Source organism: Pseudophryne corroboree, chromosome 5 (assembly GCF_028390025.1).
Source record: "Pseudophryne corroboree isolate aPseCor3 chromosome 5, aPseCor3.hap2, whole genome shotgun sequence".
In the NCBI taxonomy this organism is placed as follows: Eukaryota; Metazoa; Chordata; class Amphibia; order Anura; family Myobatrachidae; genus Pseudophryne; species Pseudophryne corroboree.
Window position 1 is genome coordinate 101086716 of NC_086448.1, and position 19376 is coordinate 101106091.

Below are 19376 nucleotides of genomic sequence, written 5' to 3' on the forward strand. Positions count from 1 at the left end.
TGCTGCCAATTGTACTGTGTTACCTGATACTGCAAGTTATATCATGTCTGCTTCTGAAGGTAACAGTTCTGGGGCGGAACACACTGCAGGTGTTGCTGAAGCCACAGATCCATATGAGGAGAATATAGCAGGTGTGGGCTCTGGTTCTGGGGGCTCCTTGCCCCCCAGTGGGACTGTGGCAACGGAGGTACATAATGACCCACCGTAGGCTGCTTTTTCCACGCTTCTGCATACGCTAGTTAATAAACTAACACCCCCTATGGGACCCCCAATGCCGGTGCAACCGTATGTGGTCCCTGCAGCTAACCTGCCGTGGGCGTACAATTTATCTGCTCAATTGAAGAAGTTGAACCAGTCCCTGACTACTAAAAAGTCTGACCCTCGCTCGCCCAAGCCCAAGGGGTCCTCTAAGCGAGCGCTTATCTCCTCACAATCCACTGCTGTCACTGACACCTCGTCTGATGAAGATGGCACATATACTGACCCCACAGATTCTGACACAGATACTGCTGATGGGGAGGGTGGTTCACATGTGGATGTTCCTGATCTTTTGGAGGCTATTAAGTTGATTTTACAGATTACGGATGATCCCGAGCCATCCGTCCCTCCTAAGAAACCAGATAGGTTCAAGCGTCAGAAGGTGGTTAAACAAGTTTTACCTCACTCTGACCACCTAGTGGATATACGTCAGGAACCCTGGAAAAACCCGGGTAAGAAGTTTGTGCCTCAAAAGAAGATGCTGGCTCGCTATCCCCTCGCGCCAGAGCTGTCTAAAAATTGGGAAACGCCTCCTCCAGTAGACTCACATGTGGCTAGGATGGTGGTTTCCTCAGCTCTACCTGTCACTACCATCACGTCTCTAAAAGAGCCTACGGATAAACGTGTAGAGGGTTGTCTGAAAGCGATTTACACTCTCACAGGTGCTGCACAAAGGCTGCAGAGGCTATTGAAGCATGGGCCTTGGAGTTAGAAGCTGAAATCTCTTCTGACCATGCTAGACAATGCTTGTCATATATTGTCTCAGCTTCTCACTATATTAAATAGGCGGCTTCTGATGCCGGTATGCTAGCAGCCAAGGCCTCTACTACATCAGTCCTGGCTCGCCGGATATTGTGGCTGAGATCCTGCTCTGTGGATCTGGACTCTAGAAAAACCCTGGAGGTACTCCCTTTCAAGGGAGATATTCTGTTTGGGGAGGACTTAAATAAGATTGTGGCTGACTTGGCTACTGCCAAAACTGCCTGTCTGCCAAGTACCGTTCCTTCTGTGTCGAAGGCTAAAGGTACTTCCTTTCGCCTCTTTCATCCTTCAGGTAAAGCAAAAGGTCAGGCGTACAGCAAGCAGGCCCGCACTTCCAAACCTAATAAGCCAAAGCCCAAAAGAGCCTGGGCGGCCCGTCAGCCAGCTTCCAAGACGATAAGCCTGCCGCATGACGGGGTGGGCCTCCACCTGGGGGATCCCAGGGTGGGGGGCCGGCATCTAGGGTATACCCAGGAATGGTTGAAGACCACTTCAGATGCCTGGGTACGGGAAGTCGTCACTCGAGGTTACGCCATAGCCTTCAAAAACCAACCCCCTCATCGATTTTGCCGGACAGACGTCCCGTTGGACCAGATAAAGGCAAACACTCTACATTCGGTGGTACAGACCCTCCTGGATACAGGAGTCGTAGTACAGGTGCCTCTTGTGCAGAGGGGCCGGGGGGAAATATTCTCCGCTGTTTCTAGTCCCGAAACCGAATAGGTCCTCCCGGCCCATTCTCAACCTCAAGGCATTGAACAGGTTTGTGAAGGTTTCCAAGTTCCGTATGGAAACCCATCGCTCTATAGTTCTGGCCCTGGAACCTGGGGACTACATGGTCTCCCTGGACATACAGGATGCTTACCTGCATATTCCTATAGCAGCGTCACATCAGCAATTCCTGAGGTATGCAATTGGCAACCTCCATTACCAGTTTCGGGCGTTACCTTTTGGTTCAACTACGGCTCCGCGAGTCTTCACCAGTTATGGCTGTGATGATGGTGGTACTCCGCCGTCAAGGGGTCAGGATACTGCCGTATCTGGACGACTTGTTAATCCTGGCAAATTCCCCAGAACTTCTCCTTCGTCATCTGGATATGACTGTCCGGTTTCTACAAGCCCACGGGTGGCTCATCAACTGGAAGAAATCCTCCCTGGTCCCTGCTCAGAGCATGGTGCACCTGGGAGCGTTATTGGACACTCACAACCAGAGGTGGTTCTTGTCTCAGGAGAAAGTCCTGAAGCTTCAGGACAGGATTCGTTACTTCCTTTCTCGTCCGCAAGTGTCGATACATTCGGCGATGCAGGTGCTGGGCCTCATGGTATCGGCATTCGACATGGTGGAGTATGCTCAGTTCCATTCTCGCCCCCTCCAGAAGCTGATTCTAGCCAAGTGGGACGGCCTGCCTCACCGGATCAGGTCTTACATGATCTCATTGACTCCGGTGGTCCGTCTGTCGCTGCTCTGGTGGCTCCAGGACCGACGATTGTGCAGGGGCCGTCCCTTCTGGATATCCAACTGGGTCCTGTTGACGACAGATGCAAGTCTAAGAGGTTGGGGCGCGGTGCTGGAGCAACACTCCCTTCAGGGTCGGTGGACCAAGGAGGAATCCCTCCTCTCGATCAACATTCTGGAATTGCGGGCGGTCTTCAATGCGTTGAACCTGGCCCAGCATTTCATTCAGAACCGTCCTGTTCAAGTACAGTCGGACAACGCCACCACAGTGGCTTACATAAATCATCAAGGCGGCACTCGAAGCCGTTTGGCAATGAAGGAAGTCTCACGGATTCTACATTAGGCAGAACGCCATCTATCGGCCATATCGGCAATATTCATTACGGGAGTCCTGAACTGAGAAGCGGACTTTCTCAGTCGTCAGGACGTGCATGCCGGCAAGTGGGGCCTCCATCCAGAAGTGTTTCAACTCCCAGTGGAAAAGTGGGGCTTTCCAGACGTAGATCTGATGGCGTCTCGACACAATCACAAGGTTCCGGTCTTCGGAGCAAGGACAAGGGATCCTCAAGCAGCATTCGTGGATGCGCTGGCGGTGCCGTGGAGGTTTCGGCTGCCGTACGTGTTCCCTCCGGTGTTACTCCTGCCCAGGGTAATTCGGAAGTTCAAGCAAGAAAAAGGAAATCTGCTTCTCATAGCTCCAGCGTGGCCCAGATGGCACTGGTTCTCAGACCTGCAAGGCCTATCGTCAGAGCGTCCAATTCTACTTCCACAACGCCCAGACCTCCTCGTTCAGGGCCCCTGTGTCTACCAGGACCTAGCCCGGCTGTCTTTGACGGCGTGGCTCTTTAAGCTTCCGTCTTAAGGGCTAAAGGGTTTTCTGAGGTGGTCATTCAAACTATGTTGCGGGCCCGGAAACCGGCTTCGGCTCAGATTTACTATAGGGTTTGGCATTCTTTTACCTAAGGTGGTTTCTTCGTTCCACCTTAACCAGGAGATTGTGGTTCCGGCACTTGTTTCTGTTTCTCCTGATCTGTCTCCCAAAGAGCGGTCTTTGGATGTGGTACGGGCTCTCCGTATCTATGTGAAGAGAACTGCTTCTATTAGAAAAACTGATTCTCTCTTTGTGCTGTTTGGATTTCACAAACGGGGCTGGCCTGCTCACAAGCAAACTTTGGCCAGATTGATTAGAATGGTGATTGCACATGCTTATGTGAGGGCTGGTCTATCAGCTCCTGCTCACATTACGGCCCATTCTACTCGGTCTGTTGGACCTTCTTGGGCGGCCCAACGTGGTGCGACCCTTGAACAATTTTGCAAGGCGGCTACGTGGTCCTCTGGACACACGTTCATAAGGTTCTATGCCTTCGATACTGCCGCTTCCCAGGATGCTTCCTTTGGACGCCGGGTTCTTGTGCCTGCTACAGTGCGTCCCCTCCCATAAGGAACTGCTTTAGGACATCCCCTATGTCTATCCTTGTGGAGCCCAGTGTACCCCGCAGCAGAAAACGAGTTTTATGGTAAGAACTTACCTTTGTTAAAACTCTTTCTGCGAGGTACACTGGGCTCCACAAGGCGCCCACCCTGACGCACTTAGCTTCTTTGGGTTGGTATGGCATTAGCCGCTGACACTTCTCCTGTCGTGAGAGTGTGGTGTATGTGGCTACTAACCGTTGTCGTCTCTTTTCCTGCTACTGCATTGGGCTGGTTAACTAAAAACTGAGCTCCTGTGCAGGGAGGCGGGGTTATAGAGGAGGTGGAGCTATGCATTCTGTGATCAGCCTGTTGGTGCCTCGGATCAAGATCCTACTCTACACCCCTATGTCTATCCTTGTGGAGCCCAGTGTACCTCGCAGAAAGAGTTTTAACAAAGGTAAGTTCTTACCATAAAACTTGTTTTCTAGAACATTAGGCAAAACATAGGCACTTGTATAACGCTACTATTTGTAATACCCGCATCTTTGCTACTCCTGCTGCGTTGTTCTCTGCTTTATCCTTCTGTATTCCAGCTCAGTACGTTCCACTTATCTCTGCTGTAAGTTCTTCTTCCCGTCCCTCGCCTGACATGCTGAACTGGTATTATACGGTTGTCTGACTAATGAGTGTGATATCTGAGCAGTTGTATTGGTCTTACATGACTAGATGCAAAGAAACCCCTGGTTGGACAATTCCAGGAGGAGCAGGAGGTCACCCCAATGCCTGTGAACTGCTTCAGCATTGCAATCATGGAAGTGGCTGAAAACATCCGGGCCAAAATTTATTCTGTGTTTTCCAAACTCGGTAAGAACTTTAATACTGTATACATTACCAGTATGGGTATCTGATATCTGAGAGGCAGGAGGAGTGTATTCTAAGACTCAAAAAGCCAAGTCACGCCTATTAGTGTGTAGTCCCAATTTACGGACATATAGGGCTGAATGCAATGCAGCGTGAGACGGCCGGAGCTCCAAGATTCTGGCTGAACTGGGTTTGCTTTGTAAATGAGTGCCGCTTTATAAAACCATACGAGTTCTGACGGAATCTCGGAGCTGCGGCTGTCTCGCACTGCATTATATCCGGCCCATAGATGGATAGGAAATGTGCTGTTTCTTATTACTCCTGATGGATTTTTTCTTCAGCCTGTTGATTGATACTACAGACACTTGGAGGCGCTATGTAAATAAAAGATCATAATGATAGTGTTACTGGGCATGTGAGTTTGTCATCAGTTTAGCGGAGTTGAAGAATATTTACATTAGAGCCTTGTGTTGAAAAATGCATTGATATATCATTAAGTGGTTCTCAAAATAATGGAAATCCTGTCTCTAAGATATTCTTGATTCAAAACGATGAGAAATGGAAATACAGTATGTATGAGACGTCCTACAGGTCCACCACTAGTGCTGCCCTAAACATATGTATAATGGGGGTCATTCCGAGTTGTTCGCTCGCTAGCAGTTTTTAGCAGCCGTGCAAACGCATTGTCGCTGCCCACCGGGGAGTGTATTTTCGCTTTGCAGAAATGCGAATGCTCGTGCCGCAGAGCGCCTGCAAAAATATTTTGTGCAAAACAAGACCAGCCCTGGACTTACTCTTCATGTGCATTGATTCTAACGTTGGAGGGACGGCTTTTGACATCACACACCCGCCCAGCATTCGCCCAGCCACGCCTGTGTTTTCCATGACACGCCTGTTTTTCCAAACACTCCCTGAAAACGGTCAGTTGGCACCCAGAAACGCCCCCTTCCTGTCAATCTTCTTGCGGCCGACAGTGCGATTGAAAACGTCGCTAGAACCTGTGCAAAACCACAAAGCTCTTTGTACCCGTACGTCACGCGTGCGCATTGCGGTGCATGCGCATGTGCAGATAAGCCATTTTCTCTATCGTCCTAGTGGATGCTGGGGTTCCTGAAAGGACCATGGGGAATAGCGGCTCCGCAGGAGACAGGGCACAAAAAGTAAAGCTTTAGGATCAGGTGGTGTGCACTGGCTCCTCCCCCTATGACCCTCCTCCAAGCCTCAGTTAGATTTTTGTGCCCGGCCGAGAAGGGTGCAATCTAGGTGGCTCTCCTAAAGAGCTGCTTAGAAAAGTTTAGCTTAGGTTTTTTATTTTACAGTGAGTCCTGCTGGCAACAGGATCACTGCAACGAGGGACTTAGGGGAGAAGAAGTGAACTCACCTGCGTGCAGGATGGATTGGCTTCTTGGCTACTGGACAGTAGCTCCAGAGGGACGATCACAGGTACAGCCTGGATGGTCACCGGAGCCTCGCCGCCGGCCCCCTTGCAGATGCTGAAACGAGAAGAGGTCCAGAATCGGCGGCAGAAGACTCCTCAGTCTTCTTAAGGTAGCGCACAGCACTGCAGCTGTGCGCCATTTTCCTCTCAGCACACTTCACACGGCAGTCACTGAGGGTGCAGGGCGCTGGGAGGGGGGCGCCCTGGGAGGCAAATGAAAACCTTTTTTGGCTAAAAATACCTCACATATAGCCTCCGGGGGCTATATGGAGATATTTAACCCCTGCCAGAATCCATTAAAGAGCGGGAGACGAGCCCGCCAAAAAAGGGGCGGGGCCTATCTCCTCAGCACACAGCGCCATTTTCCCTCACAGAAAGGCTGGAGGGAAGGCTCCCAGGCTCTCCCCTGCACTGCACTACAGAAACAGGGTTAAACAGAGAGGGGGGGCACTAATTTGGCGTTAGAAATATATAAAAGATGCTATAAGGGAAAACACTTATATAAGGTTGTCCCTATATAATTATAGCGTTTTTGGTGTGTGCTGGCAAACTCTCCCTCTGTCTCTCCAAAGGGCTAGTGGGTCCTGTCCTCTATCAGAGCATTCCCTGTGTGTGTGCTGTGTGTCGGTACGTGTGTGTCGACATGTATGAGGACGATGTTGGTGAGGAGGCGGAGCAATTGCCTGTAATGGTGATGTCACTCTCTAGGGAGTCGACACCGGAATGGATGGCTTATTTAGGGAATTACGTGATAATGTCAACACGCTGCAAGGTCGGTTGACGACATGAGACGGCCGACAAACAATTAGTACCGGTCCAGACGTCTCAGAAACACCGTCAGGGGTTTTAAAACGCCCGTTTACTTTAGTCGGTCGACACAGACACGGACACTGAATCCAGTGTCGACGGTGAATAAACAAACGTATTCCTTATTAGGGCCACACGTTAAGGGCAATGAAGGAGGTGTTACATATTTCTGATACTACAAGTACCACAAAAGAGGGTATTATGTGGGATGTGAAAAAACTACCGTAGTTTTTCCTGAATCAGATAAATTAAATGAAGTGTGTGATGATGCGTGGGTTCCCCCCGATAGAAAATTATGGGCGGTATACCCTTTCCCGCCAGAAGTTAGGGCGCGTTGGGAAACACCCCTTAGGGTGGATAAGGCGCTCACACGCTTATCAAAACAAGTGGCGGTACCGTCTATAGATAGGGCCGTCCTCAAGGAGCCAGCTGACAGGAGGCTGGAAAATATCATAAAAAGTATATACACACATACTGGTGTTATACTGCGACCAGCGATCGCCTCAGCCTGGATGTGCAGAGCTGGGGTGGCTTGGTCGGATTCCCTGACTAAAAATATTGATGCCCTTGACAGGGACAGTATTTTATTGACTATAGAGCATTTAAAGGATGCATTTTCTATATATGCGAGATGCACAGAGGGATATTTGCACTCTGGCATCAAGAGTAAGTGCGATGTCCGTATCTGCCAGAAGATGTTTATGGACACGACAGTGGTCAGGTGATGCAGATTCCAAACGGCACAAAGGTGTATTGCCGTATAAAGGAAGAGGAGTTATTTGGGGTCGGTCCATCGGACCTGGTGGCCACGGCAACTGCTGGAAAATCCACCGTTTTTACCCTAAGTCACATCTCTGCAGAAAAAGACACCGTCTTTTCAGCCTCAGTCCTTTCGTCCCTATAAGAGTCATATCTGCCCAGGGATAGAGGAAAGGGAAGAAGACTGCAGCAGGCAGCCCATTCCCAGGAACAGAAGCGTTCCACCGCTTCTGCCAAGCTCTCAGCATGACGCTGGGACCGTACAGGACCCCTGGATCCTACATGTAGTATCCCAGGGGTACAGATTGGAATGTCGAGACGTTTCCCCTTCGCAGGCTCCTGAAGTTTGGTTTACCAAGGTCTCCCTCCGACAAGGAGGCAGTATGGGAAACAATTCACAAGCTGTATTCCCAGCAGGTGATAATCAAATTACCCCTCCTACAACAAGAAAAGGGGTATTATTCCACATTATATTGTGGTACTGAAGCCAGAAGGCTAGGTGAGACCTATTCTAAATCTAAAAAAATTTGAACACTTACAAAGGTTCAAATCAAGATGGAGTCACTCAGAGCAGTGATAACGAACCAGGAAGAAGGGGACTATATAGTGTCCCGAGACATCAGGGATGCTTACCTCCATGTCCAAAATTTGCCCTTCTCACTAAGGGTACCTCAGGTTCGTGGTACAGAACTGTCACTATCAGTTTCAGACGCTGCCGTTTGGATTGTCCACGGCACCCCGGGTCTTTACCAAGGTAATGGCCGAAATGATGATTCTTCTTCGAAGAAAAGGCGTCTTAATTATCCCTTACTTGGACGATCTCCTGATAAGGGCAAAGTCCAGGGAACAGTTGGAGGTCGGAGTAGCACTATCTCGGATACTGCTACAACAGCACGGGTGGATTCTAAATACTCCAAAATCGCAGCTGATCCCGACGACAAGTCTGCTGTGCCTAGGGATGATTCTGGACACAGTCCAGAAAAAGGTGTTTCTCCCGGAAGAGAAAGCCAGGGAGTTATCCGAGCTAGTCAGGAACCTCCTAAAATCAGTGCATCATTGCACAAGGGTCCTGGTAAAGATGGTGACTTCCTACGAAGCAATTCCATTCGTCAGATTTCACGCAAAAAATTTTCAGTGGGATCTGCTGGACAAATGGTCCGGATCGCATCTTCAGATGCATCAGCGGATAACCCTATATCCAAGGACAAGGGTGTCTCTCCTGTGGTGGTTACAGAGTGCTCATCTTCTAGAGGGCCGCAGATTCGGCATTCAGGATTGGATGCTGGTGACCACGGAGGCCAGCCCGAGAGGCTGGGGAGCAGTCACACAAGGAAAAAATTTCCAGGGAGTGTGATCAAGTCTGGAGACTTTTCTCCACATAAATATACTGGAGCTAAGGGTAAATTTATAATACTCTAAGCTTAGCAAGACCTCTGCTTCAAGGTCAGCCGGTATTGATCCAGTGGGAAAAACATCACGGCAGTCGCCCACGTAAATAGACAGGGCGACACAAGAAGCAGGAGGGCAATGGCAAAAACTGCAAGGACTTTTCGCTGGGCGGAAAATCATGTGATAGCACTGTCAGCAGTGTTTCATTCCGGGAATGGAAACTGGGAAGCAGACTTCCTCAGCAGGCACGACCTCCACCCGGCAGAGTGGAAACTTCATCGGGAAGTTTTCCACATGATTGTAAACCGTTGGGAAATACCAAAGGTGGACATGATGGCGTCCCGTCTGAACAAAAAACGGGACAGGTATTGCGCCAGGTTAAGAGACCCTCAGGCAATAGCTGTGGACGTTCTGGTAACACCATGGATGTACCAGTCGGTGTATGTGTTCCATCCTCTGCTTCTCATACCTAAGGTACTGAGACTTATAAGACGTAGAGGAGTAAGAACTATACTCATGGCTCCGGATTGGCCAAGAAGGACTTGGTACCCGGAACTTCAAGAGATGCTCACAGAGGACTTATGGCCTCTGCCGCTAAGAAGGGACTTGTTTCAGCAAGTACCATGTCTGTTCCAAGACTTACCGCAGCTGCGTTTGACGGCATGGCGGTGGAACGCCGGATCCTAAGGGAAAAAGGCATTCCGGAAGAGGTCATTCCTACCCTGGTCAAAGCCAGAAAGGAGGTGACCGCACAACATTATCACCACATGTGGCAAAAATATGTTGCGTGGTGTGAGGCCAGAAAGGCCCCACGAAGAAATTTCAACTCGGTCGATTCCTGCATTTCCTGCAAACAGGAGTGTCTATGGGCCTCAAATTGGGGTCCATTAAGGTTCAAATTTCGGCCCTGTCGATTTTCTTCCAGAGAGAAGTGGCTTCAGTTCCTGAAGTCCAGAAGTTTGTCAAGGGAGTATTGCATATACAACCCCCTTTTGTGCCTCCAGTGGCACTGTGGGATCTCAACGTAGTTCTGGGATTCCTCAAATCACATTGGTTTAAAACCAGTCAAATCTGTGGATTTGAAGCATCTCACATGAAAAGTGACCATGCTCTTGGCCCTGGCCTGGACCAGGCGAGTGTCAAATTGGTGGTTTTTTTCTCAAAAAAGCCCATATCTGGTTGTCCATTTGGACAGGGCAGAGCTGCGGACTCGTCCCCAGTTCTCTCCCTAAGGTGGTGTCAGTGTTTCACCTGAACCAGCTTATTTTGGTGCCTTGCGCCTACTAGGGACTTGGAGGACTCCAGGTTGCTAGATGTTGTCAGGGCCCTGTAAATATAGGTTCCAGGACGGCTGGAGTCAGGAAAACTGACTTGCTGTTATCCTGTATGCACCCAACAAACTGGGTGCTCTTGCTTCTAAGCAGACTATTGCTAGTTGGATGTGTAATACAATTCAGCTTGCACATTCTGTGGCAGGCCTGCCACAGCCAAAATATGTAAATGCCCATTCCACAAGGAAGGTGGGCTTATCTTGGGCGGCTGCCCGAGGGGTCTCGGCTTTACAACTTTGCCGAGCGGCTTTTAAGTCAGGGGCAAACACGTTGGTAAAATCCTACAAATTTGATACCCTGGCTAAGGAGGACCTGGAGTTCTCTCATTCGGTGCTGCAGAGTCATCCGCACTCTCCCGCCCGTTTGGGAGCTTTGGTATTATCCCCATGGTCCTTTCAGGAACCCCAGCATCCACTAGGACGATAGAGAAAATAAGAATTTACTTACCGATAATTCTATTTCTCGGAGTCCGTAGTGGATGCTGGGCGCCCATCCCAAGTGCGGATTATCTGCAATACTTGTACATAGTTACAAAAATCGGGTTATTATTGTCGTGAGCCATCTTTTCAGAGGCTCCGCTGTTATCATACTGTTAACTGGGTTCAGATCACAGGTTGTACAGTGTGATTGGTGTGGCTGGTATGAGTCTTACCCGGGATTCAAAATCCTTCCTTATTGTGTACGCTCGTCCGGGCACAGTATCCTAACTGAGGCTTGGAGGAGGGTCATAGGGGGAGGAGCCAGTGCACACCACCTGATCCTAAAGCTTTACTTTTTGTGCCCTGTCTCCTGCGGAGCCGCTATTCCCCATGGTCCTTTCAGGAACCCCAGCATCCACTACGGACTCCGAGAAATAGAATTATCGGTAAGTAAATTCTTATTTTTTACACTGATCGCTACGCAGCGAACATCGGTAGCTAGCGATCATCTCAGAATGACCCCCAACGTTTGTATATTTTTGCGAATGCAATTTTAATTATTAGGCTTACCAGATACTTATACGCCATTAGGCAATCATCCATAACAGATTCCAGGTGAGTTCCCTAACTTTTCTTCATTAGTCTTTTATACATTAATCTTAGTGTTTAAAAATCATTGCCATCCTTGTTCCATTGGAGAATGTGTTATTAATCGTCTTCTTTATATAAAGCCTCCTGTAGTTTCGTTTGGCAGGCCTTTAAGAGTTAACCAGTCAATTGACTTTTTCTTTGTATTGTTTGTATTTGAAGTGTTTCATGCGTTAATTTGCTCTTTTTGTAGGTTTTGAAAACTTGCCTGGTCTGTCTGTGCTGGATTACGTCACACTCAGCATAATAAGTAGATACCTTGATTTTAAAGTAAGTTCCTTTTTGCACAACAATATAGAGCTACTATATGGTGTATTTAGTGTTGATTTGGTTTTTTCTGCAGCAGGGTACACTGTGGGGTGTAGAGTGGATCTTGATCCAGAGGCACCAACAGGCTAAAGCTTTAGGCTGCCCCAGGATGCATTGGGGCCTCCTCTGTAACCCCGCCTCCAGGCACTGTGAGCTCAGTTTCGAGTTGGTTCCTGTAATAGGAGGGCTGCACTGGGCAGCCCTGAAAAAGCTTTTCCTGACAGAAAATTTCTTAAAAACTGGGCTGTCAGCGCTGTATGTCATTTTGACACTTCAGTGCAGCAGCTCCATCACCTCCCAAGCGGCGTTGCATACTCCCCGCGGCTCAGTTTCCAGGTACTTGTGGCGGAGACGCTATGGCTTTAGGCACATGGTCGCAGACGCTCTCCTGGTTCACGTGGGTGCTACGGGGAGGAGGTAAGAGGGTTTCCCAGGTGGGACCCACCGCTAAATCGCGTTCCTGATTGCAGTCTAAGGAGACGGACTACGACGCTGGCATGGACACTGTCACCGAGCAGGGACCCCACTATATCTCCGTAGTACCGGTGGTGAGGTTCAGCTTAGGGGAGTCGGCGCTTGACCTGTAGCCTCTCCCTGGCCCAGGGCGACATCTACTGCAGATTTTCCCGCCCTGGAGCTTTCTCACACTCTCCCGCACTCCCTGACTGAGACGCTGGGCGCCATTTTAGGAGTATAGCTGCGGCTAGTCCCTGGGACTGCAGGGCAAGGTCTCCCTGTATACAGCGCTGTGATTTTACAAACAATTGAGTATTCTACATGTCTCTATACAGACAGCGTTAGTTAAGAAAAAGTGTACCAAATACAAAATATATTGTACAAGTATTCTAATATATACCTCCTGTCTAGGACCGCGCTGTGTTTTATATATACATATATTATTTATAAATAAATAAATTAAAGCAGTTTGGTGGTTATATATATATATATATATATATATATATATCTATATGAATATCAAAAGCTCACCAGACTCAGTGTGCACTGAGTCTGGTGAGCTTTTTATATCCATATAGATAGAGAGTTTTAACAGCGGCATCAGTCTCCTGGGCATGTGCTATACATATAAGTAATAAATGTATCTGTATTTATATATAAAAATACTTTGTAGTGTATTAACAGCACTTTTTATATAACCACAAAACTGCTTGAATTTATTTATTTATAAAATTGAATTGTGATAAGTGTGTTATTTTTATATGTGGTAATGCTTTGTACATGTGTGTATGTTTGCATTGAAAGAGTTAAACCACAGGTTAGCTATTAACCTTATGATTGGTCCGGCTGGGTTTAAATAGAGCCTGGGAATGCTTCCTTGATTATCCTCTGACGAAACCGCTGGTGCAGAGTAGCGGAGAAACGCGTAAGGAAGGCTTTTTTAAAAGGACTTTGTTGCCCGGAATACTACAACATACTCCACCTCTTGGAATACAAATTTGCCGATTTGCTGCTTTATATGGGGACCAAGCTTATGAGAGACCTGGCTAAGGAGGTCCGTACCCCGTTTGAAAAAGGACAATCACGGCTGTGAGTAGTGCGGCTGCATTCAGCAGGGGTCGTAGCATACCGCTGTGACCATTCATCTAAACACAGCGCTCTCCCCCTGCTACATTGTTACATAAATTTATGTGATTATGCTGAACTGGACACACAGAACTATTCTGCATAAAGCAATGTACTCGCCATTTGGTTTTAAGAAAGTAAAGTGTGTTGTTACAGACACAGGACAAACAAATAAGCTACACATCGGATTTAAAAAATCCTTTAATTGTTGTGGAAAATGTTAACTTTTCTTGATTGGAGTAAAGGGCAAGGGCTAGTTCATTGTTTTTTAAATGCAAATTTGCACTGATATATCTCTTTTATGCATTTGTTCGTTTATATGTACATACATTTTTTTTAAATGATTGTCAATAAACAAACTGTTGCGCTCCCTTGATAAGTAGATTATCTTTATTTTCACAAGTTTCCCAGAGACCTATCACTATATTCTGTACCCTAAGGGACTAGGTGCGTCAGGGTCGTTTATATAGTGCGTCACAGTATTTACCTATTCAGTGTATTCTACTGTGTACTCAGTCACATAATACTGGATTTATTCGCAGGTGTTGTGTACTGGGGACTCAGTCACATACTATCGGATTTATTCGCAGGTATTATACTCTGTCTCTGCTCATCATACTAAACCGCTCTCTGTTGCATTTGTGTAGAATGTCTAACAGGAAGGGCAGTAAATCTGTATCCAATCAGGAGCCACCCTCGACCGCTTACTCCAGCCTACTGGGTACTCTCCTGGAACTCCTAACGCCCCCAATGGGACCACATTTACTATTACAGCCTCATATAGTCCCTATGGTTAATCCGCCTTGGGCGGACAACTTGTCTAACCAGTTGCAGCAGTTGACTCATTCCTTGGTCTGACAAAAATCTACCTCCGGTCACTCCTGTGTCGCTGGGTCAGCTAAGCGGATTGCTTCCTCCTCACAATCCACAAATCTCTCAGATGTTTCATCTGAAGAGAAGGGGGAGCATACTGTCCTGTCAGACGCTGAATCAGGCGTTTCTGACGAGGATTCTACAATGCAAATTGACGTCCCTGCTCTAGTGGTTGCTATTAAGCAAATCCTACAAATTACTGATGATAAGGAACCCACTACTGTTACCAAGAAAACTGACATGTTTAAACGGCAGAAGGTGGCTAATAATCTGTTACCCCATTCTGACCATTTGGTGGACTGTACATCAGGCAGGAACCCTGGTCTAATCCAAGGAAGATATTCCCTCTCTCTTAACGGGCCTGATCTCTCTCCCCTCTCCCTGCAGAGTAAAGGTCCATACACACGGAGCGATATAATTGAGCGATTTTGACTATATAGTCAAAATCGCTCTGTGTGTACACAGTCAGCGATAGCGATGCGCGTCCCTGCCAGGTCGCTATCTCTGCTAAAAATAGACTGTGCAGGCAAGTCCATTTTGGCTAGGTTGCTGGAAAAGATAAAGCATCCCCTTGCTTATATGAGTTAGCCAAAATCGCCCATAGCCAAAATCGCTTGCACACCTAGTCAAAATCGCTGGTAAAGTTAGTCAAAATCTCCTACTGCCAGTTCAAGGGAAAACGCTCAGTCAAAATCTCTCATATACAAAATCTCTCTGTGTGTATGGACCTTTATGCAACAAGTGGGAAAATTCACTGCCGGTGGATTCTCATGTCACCCGCCTAGTGGTGTCACCACTGTCACTTCACTGAAAGAACCGACAGATAAGCGTGTGGAGGGATCTCTGAAATCTATTTACTCCCTGACAGGTGCTGTACATAGACCCACTATTGCTGCCTCCTGGGCTGCTAAAGGTATTTAAACATGGGTTCAGGCATTAGAGGAAGAGCTGTCCGAGGATATAGCTGACAATGCCAGACAATACCTGTCTCACATTACCACCGCCGCCTATTAAATTCAGGAGGCGTCCTCTGAGGCGGGTGTGTTGGCGGCCAAGGCGTCGACTCCGTCTGTCCTGGCTCACTGTATTCTGTGGTTGAGGTCATGGAAGGTGGACCTGGACTCCAAAAAGACCTTGGAGGTGCTCCTTTTTAAGGGAGACATATTGTTTGGGGACGACCTAAATAAAATTGTGTCTGAACTGGCGGCTGTCAAAACTGCCTTTCTCCCAAATACTATTCCTTCTGTACAGAAGGTAAAAGGTATAACTTTTCGTTCTTTTCGACCTCAAGGGAAAGCAAAAGGTTAGGCATACCCGAGACAATCTCATGCTTCCAAAACCAATAAGCCCAAGACAAAGCAGTCCTGGGCGGCTTGTCAGCCTGCTTCTAAACAAGACAAGCCTGCCGCATGAAGGGGCGGGCCTCCCCCTGGTGGACCCCAGGGTGGGAGGCCGACTTCTGCAGTTCACCCAAGTCTGGTTGAAGACTACATCAGATGCGTGGGTGCGAGAAGTTTTCTCTCACGGGTACACACTCTCTTTCAAGAGACGTCCCCTTCGCCAGTTTGTGCACCATGGTCATCCCATCGGATCCACTAAAGGCGCAGGCTCTGCAGCAGGTTGTGAGTTCTCTCCTGGATACAGAAGTGGTAGTGCCGGTACCTCTGTCCCTGTTTCTAGTCTGGAAAACCGATGGGTCCTTCCGGCCTATACACAACCTCAGATCACTAAACAAGTTTGTGAGAGTGTCCAAAGTTCCATATGGAGACGCTGCTCTCAATTGTACAGGCGATGTAACCCGGAGACTATATGGTATCCCTGGATATTAAGGATGCGTACCTGCATATACCTATTGCCAAGTCACATCAGCAGTATCTACGTTTTTTTATTGGCAACCTACACTATCAGTTTCAGGCGCTGCCATTTGGACTGGCTACGGCTCCTCGGATATTCACCAAGGTCATGGCTGTAATGACAGCACCTCACCGTCACCAGGGAGTCAGGATAATGCCATATCTGGACGTCTTGCTGATCCTGGCAAACTCCCACGATGTCCTCCTCAGTCATTTACAACTGATGGTAAGCTTCCTACAACCCCACGGGTGGTTCATCAGTTGGAAGAAATCCTCGCTGGTCCCAGCTCAAAGCACACACAGTCAACGTCTGTTCCTGTCTCTGGATAGCTTCAGGACAGGATAAGATGCTTCCTTTGTCGCTCCAGAGTGTCGATGCACTCGGCGATGCAAGTACTTGGCCTGATGGTGGCGGCATTCGACATGGTAGAGTATGCTCAATTTCATTCCTGCCCTCTGCAGAGGTAAATTCTTTCCAAGTGTAACGGCCTGCTTCATCGGATCAAATCTCACATGATTACTTTGACTCCGGAGGTTCGTCAGTCGCTGACCTGGCGGCTACAGGACCAGCTGGCTGTCTCTTCTGGGTCCTGCTGACGACGGATGCCAGTCTGCAGGGATGGGGTGCGGTGTTGGAGCAACACTCTTTCCAGGGTTGTTGGACCAAGGAGGAGTTTCTCCTCCCAATAAACATTCTGGAGCTGCAGGCAGTGTTCAATACGTTACCTCTCACCCTGTGTCTGGTACAGAACAGGCATGTCCAAGTACGGTCAGACATTGTTGGAAGTGTCAAAAATCCTTCGATGGCCGGAACGCCATCTGCCAGCAATATTGGCAGTGTTCATTCCGGGTGTCCTAAACTGGGAAGCCAACTTCCTGGAGTCTTCATCTGGAAGTCTTTCAACTCCTATTGGACACGTGGGGCCTACCGGATGTAGACCTGATGGCGTCTTGACAAAGTCACAAAGTTCTGATCTTCGGAACAAGGACTAGGGATCCTCAGCAGCGTTTGTGGACGCACTAGCCATTCCATGGAACTTTCGGCTGCCTTACGTGTTCCTTCCAGTGTCACTCCTGCCCGGGGTCCTGCGGAAGTTCCAGCAAGAAGTAGAAATACTACTGCTAGTCGCTCCGGCATGGCCCAGACGGCATTGGTTCTCAGACCTGCAGGGTCTGTAGACAGAGCATCCTCTTCTACTTCCTCAACCACCAGACCGCCTCATACAGGGCCCGTGTCTCTATCCAAACCTGGCCAGACTGGCTTAGACAGCGTGGCTCTTGAAGCATCACTCCTGAGGGCCAAAGGATTCTCTTAGGCGGTCATCCAAACTATGTTGAAAGCCCGTAAACCGGCATCTGCCCGGATCTATTACAGGGTATGGAATTCTTACTTCACCTGGTGTGCTGATAAGAACTATGATGTGTACAGATTGAAAACATCCAGAATACTGGCTTTCCTGCAACAAGGCCTGGACTTGCAACTCTACCTGACGCTTCATACATTCACTCAGGGTGTGTTAAGGATTCAGCCTCCCTATGTCCCTCTGGTGGCTCCATGGGATCTGTCTGTTGTCCTGAATGCCTTGCAAGAGTCTCCATTTGAACTACTTGAGTCAGTGGACCTTACTTGGCTCACTACCAGGGTCCTGTTTCTGTTGGCTATTGCCCCTGCTAGAAGGGTGTCGGAGCTAGGCGCTTTGTCCTGTCTTCCACCCTTTCTAATATTACATCATGACCGGGCAGTTCTTAGAACTCACCCAGGTTATTTACCTAAGGTGGTGTCATTTTTTCACCTTAACCAAGAAATTGTGTTCCCGGCCTTTATCACTTCGGATTTATCCCCCAAAGAGCGGTCTTTGGATGTCGTAAGGGCTCTCTGTATATATGTGGAGAGGACTGCCTCTATCAGGAGGTCAGATACCCTTTTTATACTGTTTGGATTTCACAACCGTGGCTGACCTGCGAATAAGCAAACCTTGGCCAGATGGATAAGAATGGTGATTGCACAAGCTTATGCGGCCACAGAACAATTGTGAAAGGTGGCTATGTGGTTCTCTGTAAACACGTTTATTAGGTTCTACGCCTTTGATACTTTCACCTACCAGGATGCTACCTTTGGACACTGATTTCTCATACCTGCTAAGGTGCGTCCCCTCCCTTGAGGAACTGCTTTAGGACATCCTCGATATTTTCCTGTGAAACACAGTGTATCCCGCTGCAGAAAAGGAGAGTTATGGTAGACTTACCATTGTTAACTCTCTTTCTGCGAGGTACACTGGGTTCCACAGGATGCCCACCCTCGCGCACCTAGCTTCTATGAGTTTGTATGGCATTAGCCGCTGGTCCCTTCTCCTGTCATGAGAATGTGGTTCAATGTGACTAACATCTGCCTTCTCTTTTACCTGCTCCTACATTGGACTGGTTAACGAAACTGAGCTCACAGTGCCTGGAGGCGGGGTTACAGAGGAGGCCTCAATGCATCCTGGGACAGCCTAAAGCTTTAGCCTGTTGTTGCCTCTGGATCAAGATCCGCTCTACACCCCGATGTTTTCCTGTGGAACCCAGTGTACCTTGCAGAAAGAGAGTTAACAATGGCAATTCTACCTTAACTGTCCTTATTGTTAGCTTGCCAGATGTACTTAGCCACAGCAGAAGTGACTCCCCCGTGGCTCTTATGTCAGAAATTGAGCAGGGTGTGGCTGATGGAGTGTGTTTGGCAAATTGGGCATTAATTACTCTACACAAATATTCAAATAGCGTAGTCCGCCCATTTACGTCCGCATTGGCACCTTGCTTTCCGATATGTCATCACCATCTGTGTTTATATGCACCTGACCAGCAAAAAGGTGCAAAGATATGCCTCTGACCAGGTCTATATGTATAGTTTTGCAGGTATTTTCTATCTAGGTTGTAGTTGTACTTAGTGCCTTGGCATGGTGAACATGTCATAGTATGGTCTTATGCTTTTACATAGAGATAATGTGTTCCTCCTTTGTAGACCTAGGTGTACCCCAAGGTTCTTTCCTTGGTCCTCTTCTCTTCTCTCTCTATACGTCCTCACTAGGTAAGCTCATTAGTTCTTTTGGTTTCCAATATCATCTCTATGCTGATGACACCCAAATCTATCTTTCCTCTCCAGACCTCTCCCCTGCTCTCCTCACTCGTATCTCCAACTGTCTCTCTGCTACCTCTTCCTGGATGTCCCAGCGCTTTCTTAAA

The 19376-nt window shown here is 48.2% G+C and overlaps 1 protein-coding gene across 4 annotated transcripts in view; it reads left to right on the plus strand.

Moving 5' to 3' along the window:
* The window catches only part of CFAP69 (cilia and flagella associated protein 69), a 225618-nt gene that overhangs the window by 194587 nt on the left and 11655 nt on the right, over nt 1-19376 (plus strand). For 3 of the 4 annotated variants that reach the window (XM_063921509.1, XM_063921508.1, XM_063921511.1), the window contains 2 exons: nt 4616-4753; nt 11735-11811. In XM_063921509.1, coding sequence (XP_063777579.1) covers nt 4616-4753; nt 11735-11811 — 215 coding nt within the window. The remainder of the gene's footprint in view (nt 1-4615; nt 4754-11734; nt 11812-19376) is intronic. The other variant, XM_063921510.1, reaches the window with a different exon arrangement.